This window comes from Anastrepha obliqua, chromosome 6, assembly GCF_027943255.1.
Source record: "Anastrepha obliqua isolate idAnaObli1 chromosome 6, idAnaObli1_1.0, whole genome shotgun sequence".
Taxonomy (NCBI): domain Eukaryota; kingdom Metazoa; phylum Arthropoda; class Insecta; order Diptera; family Tephritidae; genus Anastrepha; species Anastrepha obliqua.
In genome coordinates, this window is record NC_072897.1 from 68806777 (window position 1) to 68831422 (window position 24646).

The 24646-nt window shown below is 35.4% G+C and overlaps 1 protein-coding gene across 2 annotated transcripts; it reads right to left on the reverse strand.

Annotated features, from left to right (window-relative positions):
* Positions 1–14355: 14355 nt before the first annotated feature.
* Positions 14356–15747, reverse strand: LOC129250015 (uncharacterized). Of its 2 annotated transcripts, none has more exons than XM_054889664.1 (5): positions 15391–15747; positions 15189–15316; positions 14905–15117; positions 14688–14844; positions 14356–14522 (listed from the first exon to the last, which is right to left on the reverse strand). In XM_054889664.1, the coding sequence occupies exons 1-5, from the start codon at positions 15452–15454 to the stop codon at positions 14404–14406; spliced, it is 681 nt and encodes a 226-aa protein (XP_054745639.1). In that variant the 5' UTR covers positions 15455–15747; the 3' UTR covers positions 14356–14403. The 2 variants fall into 2 exon arrangements, with proteins under 2 accessions (XP_054745639.1, XP_054745638.1); XM_054889663.1 differs by having other exon boundaries at positions 15189–15319.
* Positions 15748–24646: the final 8899 nt, after the last annotated feature.

The window sequence follows — 24646 nt, forward strand, 5'->3', positions numbered from 1 at the left end:
GGTTTGTTATGATGATCTGAGTCTTGTATTATTTCACTTTTTCCTCTTTAGTTGACAAATAGTCACCTAAATCCTCTTCCGCAGAATGTACGGTTGCCATTGTATCGTCTTCTTCCATATTATATAAACCCAAAATACCGCTATCTTTATCCTTCGTTTCTTCGGAAACAGAATCTTCACCATTTTCTAATCGGTTTAAAAAATCAGCTATCCTGTTTTCTTTCCCTTAAAAGTAATCAATTTCGAACCCATATACTTCTGTATTAAGGTGATCTAGTTTTAATCTGTCCAAACTAAAATTGGTGGGTTCAAGGGCATAAACTTGGTTAAAATTGTAAGGATTATTTAAAAATTTAATTTCCTTCCGATTTTAAATTATCTTTTTCTCTTCAACATTTATTTTGGCATTTAGAAATGTTAGAAAATAATATTGGGCCCTTTAATTTATATTTTGGGAAATCTTGTATTTCACTATTAATTAAACTAAATCTTGCTCCGGTATCTATCAATGCACTATAATTCCTATTGTTAATCATTATTGCTATTTTCGGTAAGCATTCTGAGGACGTTTCATAAAAAAAATACAATTGTTTACTTCTTCACCTCTTTTATTTCTTAGTTGAGTTCTTTCCTGGCTTTGCCTATCTGAGATTAAGCGATTTTTGCCAATCTGCTCGTTAGGGTGTCCTGCCAATTAAAATCTACTCATATTAGATTCAATGTTATCAATTTTCATTGGTTCGGCCTGGCTTTGCCTAAATGGCTTCTGGCGATATTGGCCCGAGTCCTGAGTAGGGTTTCCTGAATAATTATGTTTTGTAACGTTCTGATAGTACGGATTTCTGTCCCATTGCCCTCCATGAAACTGATTAACAAATCTATTGCCTAAATTTTTATTCCTATTTCGATATTTATTCGATGGATTCGTGGTCCTTTCTCCTGATTTCTATTATTACATATATTTGCCGGTTTATCTTCTTTCGATCTAAACCTCCTATACTCTGGTCTAATACAACCATCTTCAAATCTTCTACTTGCCATTATTTTCAAAATATTATTTAAATTCCCTTCACTATAAATTTTATCTAATAGAACTCCTTGAGTCATTTCTTTTACAGTATTTATTAAAAACTGTCCATGTTGCTCAGGTCAATGTAATGGTCACCTCTATAGTACACTATCAGTTCGTCTGACTTATATTTAACTAGCTGACCCGGCTAACTTTGTTCCGCCCTAGAGGCAATAAAAAAGCAGATATTTGATTTTATTCAGTTAATTTTTTTATTAATCAAGTATTTCAATGAAGCTTTAATAGATTGCACTCTTCAGTTAAGCACCTTGTGATACACGACATTTTTTGTTTTATTATCAGGTGCAAGAACAAACAACGCAGATGGTTTTCCGACCCGTGAACATGCCACATAAGATTGACCATGTGAGAAACATTGATTTTCTAGATTCAGACTACAAACTTTCAAGGAATGGCCTTGTGATTTGTTAATGGTCATGACGAATGTAAGACGGATCGGAAATTGAAGTCTTTTAAACTCAAACGGAAGATCGGTTGTGATCATCGGGATCCACGGAATGAGAACTTCTTCACTTTCGAATTTTCCTTTGAGTATCGTCGCGTAAATCACATTGATTTTCTAGACTCAGACCAGAAACTTTCATGGCGAATGCAAGACGGATCGAAAATTGAAGTATTTTAAACTCAAACGAAAGATCGGTTGAGGTCATCGGGATCCACGGAATGAGAACTTCTTCACTTTCGAATTTTCCTTTGAGTATCGTCGCGTAAATCACATTGTTCAACAATTTATTTACCACTAAGCGCGTACCGTTGCAAAGTTTTGGTGGGCTTATGTTTCGAAGCATGATTACTACGGAGCCAACTTTTAGGCGTAATTTGTGCGAAGGTAAGCCAGGCACATCCAAGGAGTTTAAAAATTCAATTGGATAGTTGGTGGCTTCATCTTCATTTGTTACGCAGTCAATGGTTTTGAATGAATGCATTGTTCCAATGATATCATTTTGAATTATGTAGTTTAGGTCATCTACATCTTTATTCTTAGCCGCTAAATTGCTCGCTCACTCAACCATTCTTTATTTTTGTAGTTATTAATGATGTTTGGGAATACTTTATTGATAAGCTCGTCTTTTGATGAGACAAAGTTACAGAAATTCTGAGGAAATGAAATCAATCCGTTCGATTCGTCGACAGGTACTCGACCATTACCGATAATCAGTAATTGCTTAGAGAATTGTTCAATAGATGTATCATTAAGTAATGCAACTCTCATGTTTGTTGTCAGCTGAAGTTTCTTCACATAGCGCCATAGATTCGATGATTTGAGGCAAGCGTTTATTTCGTTAGCAGCCGTTGATCTTGGAATTACTGGCAGTGTTTCGCGGAAGTAGCCAGACAGTCAAATCATTGCGCCTCCAAAACATCTCGAGTCATGGCGTATATCTTTCAATGTTCGGTTAATGCACGTTCTAATGCACGTTTATGCGCCATTGTGCATTCGTCCCAGATGATGATTTTCAATGCTGATAAAACTTTGGCCATTGCTGAGTTTTTGAAATATTACATGTTGGTTCTTCAATTTTTTGAAGATTTAACGGAAATTTTAATGCTGAATGAGGCCTGCGGCATCCTTCTAACAATGTGGCTGCTATTCCAGAAGAAGCCACTGCAAGCGCAATGTTGGATCTCGAACGAACAGTGGCTAAAATTACTGACATGAGGAATGTCTTACCAGTTCCACCCGGGGGATCAAGGAAATAAAAACCACCATTTCCATCATCAATTGCCTTCATTAATGTATCATAAACTTCGTTCTGTTAGCGATTCAACAGTGGTACATTCGTTTGAATTACTAAATCTAATTCATGGTGATCATATTCACGTTCCCGTTCCAACTCTCGATTAAATGCGCAATTCATTTCACGATTTGGCGCTGGCATTCCTAACCTGACTAATAAACTACCGCACATAAAGTAACACATGTCTTCGATCAAGAGTAAAGCCCGATTATGTATCTCCACATTCATCTCAAGATCCGGATTTCTGGAACTGACACAAATTGTATGTAAAATATCTTCTGACATATTATATTATCCTTGTATTTATGCCATAGGTTAGATGGGTTCGATGGAAAGTATGTCGAAATGATGATAGCAAATAATGTGCGTATCTGACTTGGAGATGCAGAGATAATGGCTTCAACGATTGTCGTATCCCAATGGGTATCGCTTTCTAGTAAATTGAGTTTTTCACATGCAGCACGATATGTTGGGAATATTGTACCATTAACAGTCACAACAATCGCAAATAGAAGCATTCATCATTCTTTGGATGAACTGTATACATACGACCAAGAGCATCAGTATAACGCACATCCGTATAACCAGTAACCGTATCACCTTGCTTCCGTCGTTGAAAATTCTTCGATGAAGCATTCCAAGTGTAATAATATTATATAATATTATCAAATTTTCTACTTATTCAAAGACAAAATTACGTTTAGCTGTCATTTGCGTTTTGTTATTCCACATTTTATAGTGACTTCACGGAAAGGCGTTCGAAAGGGATAAAGAGTACTCTATGTCCGTCTCCTGGTTCTAAGCTGCCTCTCTATCAATTTTCAGCCAAATCGGTTCAGCCATTCTCGAGTTATAAGTAGTGTAACTAACATGACTTTCTTTTATATAGGGTTATTCAATAGGTGCGCTTCAACTTTTTTCCGATAGGGACAAAAATAATGTTAATATCGTTCCGCAAGCACCGTATTCGCCTGATATGGCTCCATGTGACTTTTTCCTGTTTCCCAAGCTCAAGTTGCCGCTCCGTGGAAAACATTTTGAGACAATTGAAGTCATAAAAGAGAATTCGAAGAACACACTCGAGCTTGACTTGTTTACAGAAAACAAACTATGTGACATATCACGCTGAAATTTGCCATGTAAGCTTGTAACAGTCCTACCAAAAAACAAAAAATTTATTTTTGCCATATGTCATCCGCGGACCGTTTTATTGATAACGTCTCCTTCATATTTTAGCAGAAGTATGTATGTATGTATGAATCAATGAATGTAACGGAATCTTTGAGCTTAATTTTCACTGGCTTCTGCTTCTTTGCACACCTATCAAGGACCGATGATAATGCAATAATTTGATAAAAGTTTTCCATTATCCTTATTAGGATTGCCAGGACTAATATTTTCTTTTTTAGATCTTCTGTAGAAGAGTAAGAAAGACAGAGCTGACGCGCGGTCTGTGCATGCCTGCACTCACCGAGTTACTCTTACTGATTTCGTTAGTCTACGACTTACTCTTTCGAATTCGAACTTGCTCGGGCACGCGGCACTGCAGTACGAATAGAAGGCTAAATCGTCAGGGTAGTTGCATTCTCACTTTGTATAGTCTTTACACATGCGTAGATACTACAAGTCACATACACGCAAATTTACTCTATTCAATTTTCATATAAGATGAAATAATTTTCATATAAGATATAATTTTTTTAATTACAATAAAATAATCAAAACATAAATTTTGAAATTATTTTACGGAACAAAATTTTGGCAAGTAAAGAAGGAATTTATCATGACCATAAATTCATTTATAAAATTTTATCGATTAAAGTACAATTCACAACAAAAATGAACTAAAAAAACCAAACTGGAATTTTAGATCTCGTTTTGATTCTGTCAATATAATCCACGGTCTCCTTTTTCTGTGCTGAGAGTATCTATTCTGTGTCAAGGCCAATGTTGTCCTATCTTTGGACATATAGTCGGTAAAGAAGGAATTAAATATAACACAATTAAATCGGACTATAAATCACTGACTAAATGAAAACAATAATTTTCATTCAGAAAAACAAGGCTCGACCTTCAATCCATGATCGATATGGGAAAAAGTATGTAACATATTGATTATGTCAGTATATTTTGTTGTTACCTTTCCGTTTCAGGAGTGGGGTAGCCGTTTGTCAGGCTCCCTCCACGAAATAAGTTCTTCATCTCGATTACTTCTTTATCACGTCCGATAACTGCATAGCTTTAGACTCACAGTCGATAAGAAAGGAATTAAATATATATATAAAAATTCAGCAGTTTTTCGCGTTGTGATGAACTTTACGGAGAATGGCTCAACCGATTTTAACCAAACTTTGCCACATTGCAGAGACACATGTGGAGAAGGTGTGTGTTTTGAAATTTTAAGATTCGGATACCAGGCTCTAGAGAAATAGGGCAAAACGTGGACCCGAGTAACCCTAGGATGTGTTTGTACAATATAGGTAGCAAATGGAAGCTGTTGATGGTTTCTATAGTATAGAGTATTTTTCATACCGTTCCGTGACTAGGATCTCGAGATATAGGCCAAAACGTGGACCCGGGTAACCCTAGGATGTGTTTGTACAATATGGGTAGCAAATGGAAGCTGTTGATGATTTCTATAGTACAGAGTATTTTTTATACCGTTTTGTGACTAGGGTCTCGCGATATAGGCCAAAACGTGGACCCGGGTAACCCTAGGATGTGTTTGTACAATATGGATATCAAATGGGAGCTGTTGGTGAATGTTTTAGTACAGAGTATTTTTCATGCCGCTCCGTGACTAGGGTCTCGAGATATAGGTCAAAACGTGGACCCGGGTAACCTTTGGTTGTGTATGTACAATATGGGTATCAAATGAAAGCTGTTGATAAGTGCTTTAATACGGGGTAATTTGCATTTCCTATTGATGACTAGGGTCTCGAAATATATGCCTAAACCAGGACCCGCCGTGTCTTTGCACCGAATTACACCGAACTTACACACATTGTTAAGTAAGTATTGATAATGGGTTTCGTAAGGTTTGGTTGTAATTCGAAACACCGGCAACGCGTACAGCGTTCTTTTTAACCAGCCATAATGTCGTTTACTTTTTTAACGCTTGGGGTGGAACTGAACTGTCAAATTGACAGTGTGAGTTACAATGTGTCAATATTTCTTTCTGATTTGGACGCCATAAGGAGAAGACGTAAGTGCAAAGTGTAAACATTTTTTGTGAATTTTTTTGGAGTGGATTTTGGAACAATGAATAATTTCTTACGAAATTTGAGAATTTAATGTGAAATCCGAATGTTCAAATGAAATTATGTTTTATGGATTTATTTTTTCGGTTCATATGCGATAAGCTACGATACACCATGAGTGAAAAAAATGGTAAAAAAAATGAATAAACAAAAGAAATTGTTAAAGGATGCAAAAGAAGAGCACGAAAAATGCGTAACTTTGATGAAAAAATTAATAGTCTTATCATGCAAATTGTCAACAATTTTCAGAAGAAAAGAGATGATTTAAGAAAATCACAACAAAATAAAATAATCCTGACCATGTGGACTTGGGCTTTTAAACACATATGCATCGAAAATATAGTCCACAAAATTGAAAAAAAAACATGTTTTAAAATCTCAGAATACCATAATTACAATCATGTTTATTACAGTACAAATGCCAAGACAATCACGTAATATGATCGTTCGACAAATAATAATAGGCGCATGAGAAATGCCCGGAATAAAGCGACATCAGAAGAACATCAAGAACAAAATGAAGTAGTCAAACGATTGATGAATAATGTTATCCAAGCAACTATTTTAATTGGCAAATTCAAGAATGAAGACGATCTAATACCAAGAATTCCAATGATTCCACCATATATTTTCTGTTCTAAACCATATCTATTCTATTTTAATATGCCTAGCGAAGCGGGCCGGGTTTGCTAGTCTATAATATTATTTTAAAACATGGCGCTTATTCTGACTAAACTACAACACGTACAGATATGAAATATATATCAAAAGAAAGGTTTTGATTAGCATATTTGAGGAAAATTATTATATAAAAATTAAAATTGGTTAATTTGTTCATGAAATATTTGCGTGTAAAGTTATCAAAATTTTCATATTGATAACAGCGATGTCTATCCAAAGCGGGTTGACACACAAATATACGCATATACATATGTATATGAGTACGTTTGGTTTGCTTAGCTCCCTTTCTAATGAGCACAGCACAGAGAACGTTAAATATAGAGAATTCTCACGAGCTAGGAATAGTGTGAATTGTCAAAAATGAAGTGAAACCGCGAACACTATTTCACCTCGCTTAACTCGACAGCGGGGAAGTTCTTAACAGAGCTGATTACAGTGAATTATGTACAAGTACATTGGCTCTGCTCAGTTTTTGGTTTCTGTATGAAATCAAATTGACGAATGCCGACGGCATTTTGCAAGGCATTTGCTTGTGCATTTTTATGTTCCCTTGGTAAACGAAAATTTATTCAATTTGTATTTTCAAACAAAGGTGATGAAGAAAAAATGATTGAAATTATTATATGCGCCAACATTTCAAATCAAAGTAACTTTAATATTTTGATTTAATTTACCTCTCACATTTTGGTATGTGCGTTTTAGTAAATTTAAAACTAAACAAATTTGATGAAAATTTTTACTTATTTTTTGAGTCGAAATTAATTCATAGCATACAAGTGTTTTGGTATATCGACATATGTATTTACATTTGAATATGCATTTATTTGTTCCTTTGCCAAACCAATTTTTTTTTCAATTTACATTTTATTACAGGGAATAATAATATACATACATTTGTTTGTATGCATTTTCTAGATAGTATAAAACTTTAAAATAAATAAAGGAAAACTTCAAAGAAACGTATTTGCATATATGGGACAACTAAGTTCAATTGCATCTTTATTAAATATAGTGTTGCACGCATATGTGTGCACTGAAGCAACATGACCTACCTCACGAGCATCGCCTTATCATATTTCATGCAATATTAGGGAGTAAATATTCGAATGATCGAATTCCTGCAAATGCTAAAACAACTTCTTTTGCATATGCATCGACGTATGTGCATGTGCGTATACATATGCATGCACACTTGATGCCCTAACTATATCTATCTATCTATGTACGTTCAATTGATCAAATCAATAAATTCTGTATACAAAACGCTTCATTACCAGGCACACAGGAAGATGGCATATGCAAATATAAATATGTGAATTGAATTCAAGCAAAACAATGCTTATTAATATACACATATGCATGTACATACAACCGCACACACAGGGCACTCGCTTTATTCCTCAAAATACGTATGTCGTTCAAAGCTAAAATTCTATGCCTAGCGACTACAAGAACAAAATGCAGTCCTAGACGCAGGCGTAGGCGGCCATCATTCTAGTTGCCATAGCACTGAATAGTCGCGGCGGCGCCGAACAGTTTCAACTATTGTACTGTGCAACAAAAACTCAAAAAATTCATTGATAAATTCGAGCTCATGGTTCTAAGAGCAAGAACTTTCATTCATAAAACGAGCCGCCCATATGCCAATTTTCTCGACAATTCGAAAATAGTCAATATTGGAATATTTCGCGTAGAATTATTTGCCAATATTTGATAAATCTTCAATTTTTGTCAAGTCGAGTGCCCGCGGCTTCGTACATATGTATGCATCAATATATGTACGTAAATATGTGTATATGTACAATGCTGTGCCTATGAATTTGCGCAGCGCCTATGAGTGCGCGCTGGATTTCTTGAGAAGTCTACCGTTTTATTTTGAGCTGTCGCTAGTGAGCATACATACACACAGCATATACATATACGCAAATGTATAAAAATTCACAAATTTACATTTGCATATGCCATCTTCCTGTGCGCCTGTTAATGAAGCGTTTTCTATAGAGGATTTTGATTCAGTTGAAGGGAATTCAACAAAGTTTTCAGACACCAGACAGACATAACATATGTATATAATTTTGGATGATTTGGAAAAATTCAAATATATATGTATATAGGTCATATTAAAAAGCTACCTAACATTCTTTGCTTCTAATCACCAAGAAATTCTTATCACTGCTGCTAAATTTACATAATTCAGCCCCTCACTGTTAATTTTTGTTGAAAAATGTGTTTATGGTGAAATTGTCTTCGCGAGACGAGTACCCCTCGAAATTCCATACGTTCCTGTCATTGACACTTCTCTATACATTAACGTTCTCTGCACCGCATTGTATACATTTGGATTCTCAATAATTGTTTTGTTTTATTCTCCTTACTAATAAATATGTATTCATTCACCCCAACGGGTGTTGCGAATTTTTTTCAGAATTTTGTTGTGATGGCAATAATCTTCTTCTATAGTATCTATAGTATTATTTTAAAACATGGCGCTTATTCTGACTAAACTACACATAGTTACTAAATTATACATACGGGAGCGTAAGTCCTATTTTTTGGTAAGAAATCAAACATGATATATAAATGTTAAACTTAAAAGCATTTTATTTCATATATTAATAAAAACAAAATAAACAAAAATGTAAATTTCACTTAAATATGCTTAAATATTGTAATTTTGTTAAATTACACTTATTCGCTATGTGACTAAAGTATACATACGGCTGTTTAATAATTAAAAAAATATATATTTTAGTATCTCGTATGGCTTCCTTTGGCATCTACTACAGCAGATAATCTAGCTGGCATGGACAGTGCCAATTTTCTTGTTGTTTCTGCCGATATTAAATTCCATTCTTGAATTAAAGCCTCTTTTAATGATGGAATGGACGTTATGTTTCGTTTTTTTAAGGCTCTTTTCAGATGATCCCAAAAATGTTCAATTGCATTTAAATCTGGTGATTGGGGTGGATGTTCCAGTTTATTTTTTACGTTATATAGCAGCCACTCTTTCACCAGATTCGAGGAATGCTTGGGATCGTTGTCGTGCATGAATATAGCATTTTCTGCGAGACCAAGTTTTTGCGTGTTGGGAATGTAACTGTCTTTTAAAATTTCATTGTACATGGTCTTATTCATAGTACCTTCTATAAACCTTAAATTTCCAACACCATTTGCTGCCATACATCCCCATACCATAAGAGATCCTCCACCATGTTTCACAGTTGCATTAACGTTTTGTGGCAAAAACTCCGTGTTTGGTTTTCTCCAAACTTTAGCGCGCCCGTCTTCTCCAAATACCATAAACTTGCATTCGTCCGTAAATATAACTCGTTCCCAAAATGTTGGATCGCTAACATGGACATTTTTATACTTTTCAGCATATTCCAACCGTTTAACAACATTTACGGCTCTCAGTAGGGGCTTTTTTCGGGCAACTCTTCTTAAAAACCCATTCCTCTTAATGTAACGACGTACCGTTTGGCTACAAACCTCAATATCGTGATTCAACCTTATTTCATTGTTAATTGCAACCGCACTTTTTTTTGGATTATCCTTCACTGTCCGCTCCAGTCTTTCAGTAAGCTTACGTGGGCGACCTGATCGATGTTTGTTCGCATAATTTCCATTATTTTCGAAATTTTTTATTATTGTCTGTACAGTAGGTTTTGTTAAATTTAAAATTTCACCAATTCCTTGTAAAGATTTTCCTTCGCGCCTTACTTTTACAACCATTTTACGAATATCCTCGGAGATTTCTTTAGTTTTAGGCATTTTTTACGTTTTTTATCTTAAATAACAATTAAGTCTGGAAAAACTGATATCAGTCGTAACACTGATCTTCTATTAATGAGCAAAACGCATTTTCATAAAATTTCTAACGGTATTATTAGCGGCGTATAAAAAAAACTACTCGCGTATGTATACTTATGTAACATTACTGGGATGCATTATTAGTGTTTTTAGTACATATTTTATCAACGCTGGCAAAAAAATATACAGGGTGTTGTTAAAATAATAAGATTAATTTAATTTATTAGTGTAGGATACAAAAAATAAGAAAAACAATTCTAATTTTTTTTTAAATAAGAAATATTTTATCGTATGTATACTTTAGTAACTATGTGTACAATATGTACAGATATGAAATATATATCAAAAGAAAGGTTTTGATGAGCATATTTCCGGAAAATTATAAAAATTAAAATTGGTTAATTTGTTCATGAAATATTTGCGTGTAAAGTTATCAAAATTTTCATATTGATAACAGCGATGTCTATGCAAAGCGGGATGACACACAAATATACGCATATATATGAGTACGTTTGCTTTGTTTAGCTCTCATTCTAATAACAGCGATGCAGAGAACGTTAAATATAGAGAATTCTCATGAGCTACGAATAGTGTGAATTGTCAAAAATGAAGTGAAACCGCGAACACTATTTCACCTCGCTTAACTCGACAGCGGGGAAGTTCTTAACAGAGCTGATTACAGTGAATTATGTACAAGTACATTGGCTCTGCTCAGTTTTTGGTTTCTGTATGAAATCAAATTGACGAATGCCGACGGCATTTTGCAAGGCATTTGCTTGTGCATTTTTATATTCCCTTGGTAAACGAAAATTTATTCAATTTGTATTTTCAAACAAAGGTGATGAAGAAAAAATGATTGAATTTATTATATGCGCCAAATCAAATCAAAGTAACTTTAATATTTTGATTTAATTTAAAAAAATACATTATAAAACGACCTCTCACATTTTGGTATGTGCGTTTTAGTAAATTTAAAACTAAACAAATTTGATGAAAATTTTTACTAATTTTTTGAGTCGAAATTAATTCATAGCATACAAGTGTTTTGGTATATCGACATATGTATTTACATTTGAACATGCATTTATTTGTTCCTTTGGCAAACCAAATCTTTTTCAATTTACATTTTATTACAGGGAATAATAATATATGTACATACATTTGTATGGATGCATTTTCTAGATAGTATAAAACTTTAAAATAAATAAAGGAAAACTTCAAAGAAACGTATTTGCATATATGGGACAACTAAATTCAATTGCATCTTTATTAAATATGTACATATATGTTGCACGCATATGTGTGCACTGAAGCAACATGACCTACCTCACGAGCATCGCCTTATATTTCATGTAAATAACCTAATGATCAAATTCCTGCCTCACAAATGCTAAAACAAATTTCTTTTGAATACTCATGTACATATTTGTATGTGCGTATGTACACTTGGTGCCCATATCCCTTCAAACAAATCAAAAAATTCTATATACAAAACGCTTCATTACCAGGCACACAGGAAGATGGCATATGCAAATATAAATATTGAATTCAAGCAAAACAATGCTTATTAATATACACATATGCACATATGCTTATTAATATACAACCGCACACATAGGGCATTCGCTTTATTCCTCAAAATGCGTATGTCGTTCAAAGTTAAAATTCTATGCCTAGCGACTACAAGAACAAAATGCAGTCATAGACGCAGGCGTAGCGGCCATCATTCTAGTTGCCATAGCGCTGAACAGTCGCGGCGGCGCCGAACAGTTTCAACTATTGTACTGTGCAACAAAAACTCATCATCAAAAAATTCATTGATAAGTTCGAGCTCATAGTTCTAAGAGCAAGAACTTTCATTCATAAAACGAGCCGCCCATATGCCAATTTTCTCGACAATTCGAAAATAGTCAATATTGGAATATTTCGCGTAGAATTATTTGCCAATATTTGATAAATCTTCAATTTTTGTCAAGTCGAGTGCCCGCGGCTTCGTACATATGTATGCATCAATATATGTACGTAAATATGTGTATATGTACAATGCTGTGCTTATGAATGTGCGCAGCGCCTATGAGTGCGCGCTGGATTTCTTGAGAAGTCTACCGTTTTATTTTGAGCTCTCGCTAGTGAGCATACACCCAGCAAAACCTGCGTGACCGAAGCTCTAACACAATTACACTTTTTTATATGTTACAAACACATATGCACTCGTATTTCTTTGGAAATCGACTTTTTTTTTATGCTCCGTCCCCTTTGGAAAAGGTGTAAGCAGTAAGCAAACTTCATTCATATATTTTTTCTCATTTTTGCATCAATAGAAAAAAAAAAAACAAAAAAAACGGCAAGTGGCTGTCAAAGCCATAAGTCAAAAAGATATCTTTTCTCTCTTTTTGATATCAAAGTAGGCCGAGAATCAAATTGTCAACCTTTGGCAAATATGTAAGCAGTAAGCAAATTTCATTCATATATTTTTCCTCATTTTTAAATCAGTCAAAGTAAACAAACGCCGTAGCCGAGTGGGTTGGTGCGTGACTGCTATTCAGAATTCACAGAGAAAACGTCAGTTCGAATCTCGGTGAAAGCAAAATTAATAAAAACATTTTTTAATAGCGGTCGCCCATCAGCAGGCAATGGCAAAACACCGAGTGTATTTCTACCATGAAAAAAATCTGCTCATAAACATATCATAAAACAAAATGAAATAAATGTATAAAAAAAAAAAATTTTTTTGTGATTCGAACCAAGGATTTCGGATCGGAAGCCCACATTGCTAGCCGCTGGGCTATCGCGCTGTGCTGTCGCCGCTGGCCTAAAAGTTATTTTGTTCGTCGCTACGTTTATATGAAACTGGCACTGGCAAACGAATCCATATGTATGAAAGGGATAAAAAATCACACGTACACAAAAAATTTGGCACAATTTTCCCAACGGCCTTAACAAAGTGATTGTAAAGGGGCGGGGCTAGTGACAGTTTAACGACCACGCGTGCAGGTCATGTGCAGGGTAACATGACCACCACTCTTCTTGCTGGGCATGTTGTTTCAGTGCACACATATGCGTGCAACACTATATTTAATAAAGATCCCAGCAAGAAGAGTGGTGGTCATGTTACCCTGCACATGACCTGCACGCGTGGTCGTTAAACTGTCACTAGCCCCGCCCCTTTACAATCACTTTGTTAAGGCCGTTGGGAAAATTGTGCCAAATTTTTTGTGTACGTGTGATTTTTTATCCCTTTCATACATATGGATTCGTTTGCCAGTGCCAGTTTCATATAAACGTAGCGACGAACAAAATAACTTTTAGGCCAGCGCCGGCAGCATAGCGCGATAGCCGAGCGGCTAGCAATGCAACTTTCCAATCCAAAATCCTTGGTTCGAATCACAAACAAATTTTTTTTTTTTTTATATTTATTTCATTTTGTTTTAGTTTAATGGTTTTCTTTTACAAATTGACGACAAATATAACGTAAATAACATTTATTTAGCTCTATTAATATATTTACACTTATATTTAAGAAACTGTGTTTTCACGAAACTATTTTAATAACAAAAGTACGTTTACATTTAATTTGATTAGTATTTTTGATTATTAATTTATTTATTTACTAGTTATTAGTATACCTACTTCTTTATATATATTATAATTATATTTAAAAAATTATATTAAGGCAAAATTAGTGTGAAAATAGTATAAACTGTAATATTCGAAGGCAAAAGGTAAATACATTCATTGATTAATAGTTAATTTAACATTTTTTTTAGTTCTAATTAATAATTTATTTACATATAACTTTTTTATATATATTAAGTGTTAAATATTATTTTGGATTTAAATTCCGCTGCCGATAATTTCGCTGCTTAAAACGGTGGTGACTAAGCTCAATTGACCTACGAATGTTCTTCTCGTAAGTTGTTCGTCCGCATAGCTGAAAAATATCTGAAACAAGAAAACAGATACAATGTTATAGATGCGGTGTATATATGTATATATGTTAATTTTTTTTTTAATTTTTGTGCAAAATTTTAGAACTAGTTATTTACCATATTATAATTTTAAATAAAGTGAATAACCAAAAACAAAAGAAAGTACAAATTTACCTACCAAAAAGTATGTCCGAAACAAGAGAATATTGGGACAATGCTTCCTTGTTGCCCCTACCATCCCAGTTGCAAAGCGACAACATTTCATCACTATAAAGTTGACGAAGCAAATCGTCAACAGTCGTTTCAGGACCCTTAATTTTCAAAAGTAAAGTTTTCTAAAAATTAAAACAAAAACATCTATTAGACAAGAACGAAGAAATTATTTTTTTACTAACCATTGCTTCAACATATTCTTGTTGCAGCAGCTTTTTTTCAAATTCTTCAGCTGCAGCTACCGTTTGCAATGGTAATGTGGACGATATTTCCGTTTGAATTTCATCCACTTCTTCTCCAGTCATTTTACAAACAGAATGATGAATCCTGCGGAGTAAGACCTTACATTCACGCACCGTCTTAAATTCTGTAAGCTGCTCACTGGCTTCGATTTTCTGTATAGTTATCAAAATAAGAATGTAAATAAATAGTTTGATACGACAGTGGTATGCCGCTAAATACGTACATTTTCATTAAATATGTTTTCTAAATTAGTTAGTCGCTTGCCGAAATGAAAGAATTGGTCCATAACTATTTTCTGGTTTTCCAATAGTTTTGCTTGGTTTGTTAAAACCGTTTTTAACAATTCCTCAACTGCTGGGAAACATTAAAAATTTAAGTTTAAATTAACAATATAAATATAATATATATATATGCATTTAAAATACCCTTGTCGCCAACTGGCTGCTGAGCCTCAATGCCAATGGTTTCTTCGCTGAACAAAAACTCCATATCTGTAATAATAGCATAAAAAAACAGCAGTATCAAATTTCTTAATATTTTAAATGTTAAATCTAATTTTCAAAAACGTGGAAAAGGTGATGCAGAACTGGTATAAGTAAGTGTTTGCCTTCATGGGGTATGCAAAAGTATTTGTATGCAATGTCCTCTTTGGGTATTTTTATTTCTTCATTACCTAATTGATCACCTAGTATTATACCTAGTGCCGGAGCAGATTGTACCGGTTGGTCAAAATAGTTTTCTAATTTGCCAAAACTGTATCCTATTAAATAATCACCTATACCTATTATTTTGACAGGCCCAACTTTTCTGCTAAAACAGTAGGAATCTTTTTCTTTTTTGTGATCAATTTTGAAAGACCAATTTTTGAAATATTCTCGACATCATTTCCTTCTTCTAGCCTAAAATGTATTTGCTCAAGAATTTTGTTTGGCTTTTTAACGATTTTCTTTAAATATTGCATATAGTTTTCAAACTTATATGCCGAAAAACTATCAAGAGTTCCATACTGCCTAGCACAATCTGTTATGTGCAAAAACCCATGCACATTATAACTAACTAAATAGTCACCAAAGATTTGCCCAAACAAATGAACAAACTCCTGCAAAATATTCTGTGCTACGTCTGCTTCAGTTTTTAATGATTTTTGGCTTGATAATAGCCGTATTCCAGTGTGCAATAGGAGGAAGAGAAAGTAAAAATCACTACCAATACAGTCTTTTAATACAAAAATTCCAATATACAATAAAAATTGTCTGTATTCCGTCGATTTCCAATTATTGATTTCATTGAAATCCCTGCACACGCGACCAAAATCTGTAGGAACATATTTTGACAAAAAATTAATTTTTTCATTAATTTTAGTGACATTAGCTCTCTTCATTAACAACTGAGTCAACTTTTTAGTTACACCAAGATCGACTAGGTGCATTGGATCAAGTGGAAATTGCGACACCATTTTAAAACCTGATTTTTCTAAAATGCTTTCGCAAGTTCTAAAAGTAGAACTATGATGTGCCGGTTCTGCTCTATATTTAAAAGAAACATCAGAGCGTAGGTTATGAACTTTTTTCGAAAAGCAAATCCTTTTATTTACATAACTTCCTACTTGATCACACTTTGAGCAACTATTTTTACCATTGTGAGACTGTACACCTGTGACAAAGGCACGGGCAGGTGTATCACAGCAAAATAAACGGATATCAAACTTTTTCTTTATGGGATTTGATCCCACTTGAAGTCCGTTTTCTTTCAAATAAATTACTTCCTCACAAAAATCTTTTAAGTAATCATTGACGTTCCACGGTTTTTCCGTCCCAGAAAAGCAAGCAATGGTAAAAGGGTACTCGTTTGGAAAGCCAACGATTGCTCCAAGGATGGGCCACAAAACTTTACTTGAACTGTTATACAACTTAAGCCCATCAATGCCTACGTCAATTTGTACTTCATCCTTATCGTGAAGAAAAGCAAATGCGCCTATTTTAAAATGGTATTGGATACCGCGATATAAAAATTCCCCACTTGGAATGGATTGAATCACAGCTTTTTTTTTATTTGTTTTAAAAAGAGTTTTAGCTGACAGGGGCAAATCTTTGACGCCTATTCTCCTAAGCACTTGAAGTAGATGTGTAACTACATTATGGGACACCCTATTTTCTATAGCCCATTTTTTTATTTCAAGCGCACTATCACATTCCACCGTATCATTTTCGGGAGCACTACCGCTAATTTCACTGGACATTACTGACACATTGGAATAGTCTGAGCTACTCTCCTCCAAAAAAATTTCACTATCATCACAAACCCTAAGCATTCGCGAATATTTTTCCGCACTTGCCCTCCACTCTCTGTTCTCGCAGCTCATTAAATTTGCAAAAGTTTTTTTATTCATTATAGGTACTTACCCCTTTTTTAATCAGCAAAACACAACAAAAACACCACAATACAATATTGTATAATAATTGTATATAATTATAACTTTTAACTTTAATTATAACGTTTCAGAGCGAAATTTGCGCGCACAATATGAATATCAATGACAATTTTTTGACAATTTGATTCGCGGCCTACTTCGATCTTTTTGACTTATTGCTTTGACAGCCACTTATCGTTTTCTTTTGTTCTATTTCTATTGATGCAAAAATGAGAAAAAATATATGAATAAAGTTTGCTTACTGCTTACACATTTGCCAAAGGTTGACAATTTGATTCGCGGCCTACTTTGATCTTTTTGACTCTTTGCTTTGACAGCCACTTGTCGTTTTCTTTTCTTCTTTTTCTATTGATGCAAAAATGAGAAAAAATATATGAATAAAGTTTGCTTACTGCTTACACATTTGCCAAAGGTGACGGAGAATAAAAAAAAAAGTCGATTTCCAAAGAAATACGAGTGCATATGTGTTAGTAACATACAAAAAAGTGTAATTGTGTGAGAGTTTCGGTCACGCAGGTTTTGCTGGGATACAACTGAACTTAGTTGTCCCATACATGCAAATACGTTTCTTTGAAGTTTTCCTTTATTTATTTTAAAGTTTTATACTATCTAGAAAATGCATACATACAAATGTATGTATATTATTATTCCCTGTAATAAAATGTAAATTGAAAAAGATTTGGTTTGCCAAAGGAACAAATAAATGCATATTCAAATGTAAATACACACATATGTCGATATACCAAAACACTTGTATGCTATGAATTAATTTCGACTCAAAAAATTAGTAAAAATTTTCATCAAATTTGTTTAGTTTTAAATTTACTAAAACGCACATACCAAAATGTGAGACGTCGTTTTATAATGAATATTTTTAAATTAAATCAAAATATTAAAGTTACTTTGATTTGAAATGTTGGCGCATATAATAAATATTCAATCATTTTTTCTTCATCACCTTTGTCTGAAAATACAAATTGAATAAATTTTCGTTTATCAAGGGAACATAAAAATGCACAAGCAAATACTTTGCAAAATGCCGTCGGCTATTCGTCAATTTGATTTCCTACAGAGGCCAAAAACTGTGCAAGGCCAATATGCTAAAGGAGAAATCGCTGTAAAACATGTCTGTTAAAAGTTTCACCACACCCCGGCGGCGGTTAGACTTCATTTTTGACAATTCACACTATTCGTAGCTCGTGAGAATTCTCTATATTTAACGTTCTCTGGAGTACGTTTGCTTTGTTCAGCTCTCTTTCAGCATTGTATGGGCAAAGAACTCTTTAATCTTTTGCGCGATATTCACCAAAATGAGACGCCTTCTGGTGGGAAAATTATTATTCTGGGTGGAGACTTTAGGCAAGTTTTGCCTGTGGTACCGAGAAGTACGCGAACTGGCATAGTTGGTAATTGTTTAAAGCGTTGCTCTTTGTGGATTTTTTTTAAATAATTTAAGCTCACAATCAATATGCGCAGTCAAGAACCCGACTATTGTAATTTTCTTTTGCGCATAGGACACGGCGAAGGGCAAGACAATGCATCAAGAGTAAAAATTCCTGATCAAATTCTTTAAAAAAACGGAAACCTCATTGACTGGATTTTCCAACCAAATAATGGAATAATAGAAATCGATAATTTAAAAGACCGAGCCATATTATATCCAAAAAATGATCAATGTGCCATCATAAACTCGAGTATAGTCAATATGCTACCTGGTCAAGAGCGCACATATCTCAGCGCTGATACGATTGTTTCACAAGATTCACAAGATCAGGTAAGATTCCCTGTGGAACTTTTACACTCCCTCAATTTTTGTGGAACTCGGCCGCAAAAGCTTCAATTGAAAATTGGAACAGTGATAATGTTGATTCGCAATTTAAGCCTAGCAGAAGGATTGGTGAATGGCACACGACTTATCATAAAACAAATGCATCCGAATTTTTTGCACGCGGAAGTGTTATGCGGAGAGGCTCAGGGAAGGCGATTTCTATTGCCTCGTATAAATTTGCAGCCGAGCGAAACCACACTTCCTTTTACGTTGAAACGCCGCCAATTTCCCATTATAATAGTCTTCGCCATAACAATAAATAAGGCCCAGGGGCAAACATTATCAAGGGTGGGGCTTCATTTAAAGGAGGATTGCTTTGCTCACGGCCAACTTTATGTTGCGTTAAGCCGGGTTAGATCCTGGGAAAATATACGAGTTCAAATGGGCAATAACGAAAACTTGACGTTGAATGTAGTTTATAATGAAGTAGTTTAAAAAAAAAATTACTGATTTAACTGAAAAAAATTTTCAAAATGTTATATGCATAACTTCTTACATATTACATATGAATAAAAATATACACTTTTCTAATCATCATAACTTTTAATACATAATATAAAAGTGTCACATATGCTGTTTACTTTCCGTGGGAAAAAAGCCCACCCGATTTTCGGGGGTTACATACTAGTATGTATATAAACCAAATCTTTGATCTCTTGATAAATAAAATCCTCCATAGAAGAACATAGGACATTTAATGGTAATGTATGGTAGGCATAAAATTATCCACTTTTATGCGACATAAATATTTAAATAAAATATCTGTATATATAAAAGAAAGTCATGTTAGTTACACTATTTAAAACTCGAGAACAGCTGAACCGATTTGGTTGAAAATTGGTGGAGAGGTAGCTTAGAACCAGGAGACGGACATAGGGTACTCTTTATCCCTTTCGAACGCCTTTCCGTGAAGTCACTATAAAATGTGGTATAACAAAAACGCATCTGATATGGAATAACAAAACGCAAATGACAGCTAAACGTAATTTTGTCAGTGGTTAAGTAGAAAATTTTATAATATAAATTTTTTCAAAAATATATAATCACAGTAATCAGTATTCTCTTTGAATCCTCATTATAAATGCCGCGACCAAGGCGATCGAATACTTCCCGACAAAGTCGTAATGCAAGAAGGATACGAAATATTGCGGATGTGTGTTCTACTGATGCTCTTGGTCGTATGTAAACAAATCATCCAAAGAATGATGAATGCTTCTATTTGCGGTTGTTGCTGGAAAATGTGCGTGGGCCAACGTCATTTGAGTCACTACGGAGTGTTAATGGTACAATATTCCCAACATATCGTGCTGCATGTGAAGAACTCAATTTACTAGAAAGCGATACCCATTGGGATACGACAATCATTGAAGCCATTATCTCTGCATCTCCAAGTCAGATATGCACATTATTTACTATCATTATTTCGACATACTTTCCATCGAACCCATCTAACCTATGGCATAAATACAAGGATAATATAATATGTCAGAAGATATTTTACATACAATTTGTGTCAGTTCCAGAAATCCGGATCTTGAGATGAATGAGGAGATACATAATCGGGCTTTACTCTTGATCGAAGACATGTGTTACTTTATGTGCGGTAGTTTATTAGTCAGGTTAGGAATGCCAGCGTCAAATCGTGAAATGAATTGCGCATTTAATCGAGAGTTGGAACGGGAACGTGAATATGATCACCACGAATTAGATTTAGTAATTCAAACGAATGTACCACTGTTGAATCGCCAACAAAAAGAAGTTTATGATACATTAATGAAGGCAATTGATGATGGAAATGGTGGTTTATATATCCTTGATGCCCCTGGGGGAATGGTAAGACATTCCTCATGTCAGTAATTTTAGCCACTGTTCGTTCAAGATCCAACATTGCGCTTGCAGTGGCTTCTTCTGGAATAGCAGCCACATTGTTAGAAGGATGCCGTAGGGCTTATTTAGCATTAAAATTGCCGTTAAATCTTCAAAAAATTGAAGAACCAACATGTAATATTTCAAAAACTCAGCAATGGCCAAAGTTTTATCAGCATCGAAAATCATCATCTGGGACGAATGCACAATGGCGCATAAACGTGCATTAGAAGCACGACGAATCGAACGGATTGATTTCATTTCCTCAGAATTTCTGTATCTTTGTCTCATCAAAAGACGAACTTATCAATAAAGTATTCCCAAACATCATTAATAACTACAAAAATAAAGAATGGTTGAGTGAGCGAGCAATTTTAGCGGCTCAGAATAAAGATGTAGATGTCTACATAATTCAAAAATATATCATTGGAACAATGCATTCATTCAAATCCATTTACTATGTAACAAATGAAGATGAAGCCACCAACTATCCAATTGAATTTTTAAACTCCTTGGATGTGCCTGGCTTACCACCGCACAATTTACGCCTAAAAGTTGGCTCCGTAGTAATCATGCTTCGAAACATAAGCCCACCAAAACTTTGCAACGGTACGCGCTTGGTGGTAAATAAATTGATGAACAATGTGATTTACGCGACGATACTCAAAGGAAAGTTCGAAGGTGAAGAAGTTCTCATTCCGAGGATCCCGATGATCCCAACCGATCTTCCATTTGAGTTTAAAATACTTCAATTTCCGATCCGTCTTACATTCGTCATGGCCATTAACAAATCACAAGGCCATTCCTTGAAAGTTTGTAGTCTGAATCTAGAAAATCAATGTTTCTCACATGGTCAATCTTATGTAGCATGTTCACGGGTCGGAAAACCATCTGCGTTGTTTGTTCTTGCACCTGATAATAAAACAAAAATGTCGTGTATCACAAGGTGCTTAACTGAAGAGTACAATCTATTACAGCTTCATGAAATACTTGATTAATAAAAAAATTTACTTAATAAAATCAAAAATCTGCTTTTTTATTGCCTCGCCGGGTCAGCCAGTTTTATATAAAAATCCCACAAAAATCAGAAATAGGCAAATCATAATTTCGCTATAGCATCAAATATGGTACATTAATGCGTACATACAAATGTATGCATGAATATACAGTGGCTCAATAAAGAACCCGGACACCCAAGTGATATGTACATACGAGTACGTTTACCGTACACTTGCACAGTGCTTAGACAGTGCTTTCTGAAAACATAAATGTGAGAAATATATTAAAATATTTCATAATGTAACATATTATAATAAAATATAAAATAATGTATAATAAAAGCGCTGCCAAGTCCCAACTCGACCTCCTCGTGGTGGCAGCTGGGAAACACTAAGGATTTCTATTGAAAATGTCTATTTAAATAGAACCCGAGTAGGTCAACGGAGTGGCCAAACCAGCTCATACATCCGTTTATTTTCTTTTATTATTTTAATTAATTTGTATAGGCAACATCATTGTACACCATCTGCAAATGTACATATATACATACGCACGATCCCATTTGCAAATACAAGAATTCGTTTAATCATAAGTTTTCCAAAAGTATTAAGATGTGCAATATGTAATATTTGTTTTATAAATGTGACATACAATTATTTAGATAAAAATTAAAATATAGCAGAAAAATTTGTGCTGAAGTCCAAAATAAACAAAACTGTGCTAAATTAGAAACGGCAGGAGCTTTGTTCTGATAACTTCGAGGTATTTATTCCAGAGGGGACCTCAATATACTATTTGGGAGATTTAAAAGATTTTCGAAAGAGTGTTTCAGGTCATTGACCGGAACGTCCTTCAGGATGTCGGACGCAAAACGTTTTTCTTTCATGGCCAATGCAATTTTCAGAATAGGTAGAAGGCACAGGGAGCCTTATCAGTCGAATACGGTGAGTGTGTTGGTTAGTTAAAAAATCAGTCAGAAGAGTGGATCGATGAGTTGATGTATTATCATGCAATAAGCGCCAGCTTCCTCCTGTGCGGTATTCAGGGAGAATACAACGAATGGGATGCAACAAACGTTTCAAAACGCCGAGATAGAAAATTGCATTGATGGTTTGACCCGTTGGCACGAACTCCTTCTGGACAATTCTCTTGGAATCGTAATTACGAGTGAGCACCCATGCGATTTTTGGGGTGGTGGCTCGTCTGAGGCCTTCTATTCGGCACTTTGACGCTTGTTTTTTTTTCGGTCCAACTAGCAAGTACAGCACTCAGACACAATTAAGTCCATTGTACTGCACTCGGATTCCCTTTTAATTTTCTTTAAATCTACCGCACCTCCGCGGAATTCTGAGTAGATCTTGTGGTTCCAAGGGGCCAAGGTCATCGCTTCTTAGCACATCAGTGCCAAAGACCTTAAGCCTGATTCGGGCAAAGGCGAGACAGACGCAGAGGAAGTGGTCCGCCGTCTCACCCTACTGCGCACGAGCTGGGCAGAGTACACTGTCTGAGATGCCTACCTTTTCCATATACTTTGCCCACAGAAAGTGGCCTCTGCAGCCTCTCCCAGACTGCCAAACTCGTTTGTGGGTTGTAGTAGCTCATTTGCTAACCGTGGCTTTGATGGCTGCAGAAGGGAGTAGCAAAACGGGCTCCGGGCCAAAGACGTTGGCCTCAGAGCCCATCCTAGCTAAAGAGTTAGAGGTCTCGTTACCTACGATATCCACGAGTCCCGCGACCTATGTGAGCATCAGGTTATTATGTCTACCGACATAGTTCAGCCTGGATTTACAGGACTCGATTACCCCTGATGGGGTTGCGGGGCTGTCTTAGGCTATGAGGGCAGCTTGGCTGTCGCTGCAGGCACATATAGATCTGCCTCTCCATTTGTTTTCTCCAACAAAGTTGATCGCTTCTTGAACAGCATATACCTCCGCTTGAAACATAGATGCATGCATTCCCAGAACAAAGTGCAGTTTTATCCCACTGGATTCCACATAGACACCAGAGCCGAAGCCGTGCTCGGTCCTGGAGCCATCCGTGAAAATGCGAAAACAGTGCTTCAGAGTTTGACCACATTTGTGCCTCTGGCAGCACCACACATCTCTTTTCAAGTATGGCTTTTGATGGCATGCAGTCAAGGGGCATGGAGGGAATCATTGGATCGAAGTCCATGCTTTCTCTGTTGCCCAATGCTGGAGAGGGGCCGTACCAGTTCCCATTGTGTTTAAGTCTGCAGATGACCTTGAATGCCTCTCCTTGGATGAAAGCATCTAAAGTCGGGCTTGAAAGAATCGGGAAAGCTCCGGTGCGACAAATGGCCACAGTGCGTTGTAGTCCTGATAAGGTCCTCCTGACTCCCACGAGAGAGAGTCTGCTCATCCATACCACTGATGCATAGGTGATAATAGGTCTTGCCGTAGCCGTGTAGATCCATAGGATCTTGCTATGAGAACGACCCCTCGTTTTCCTAAAGGCACCCATGCACCGGCAGAAAGCTGTCAGTGCCTTGGATGTTTCAACGTGTGACTTCCACAGAAGATTGCTATTGGAATTACTA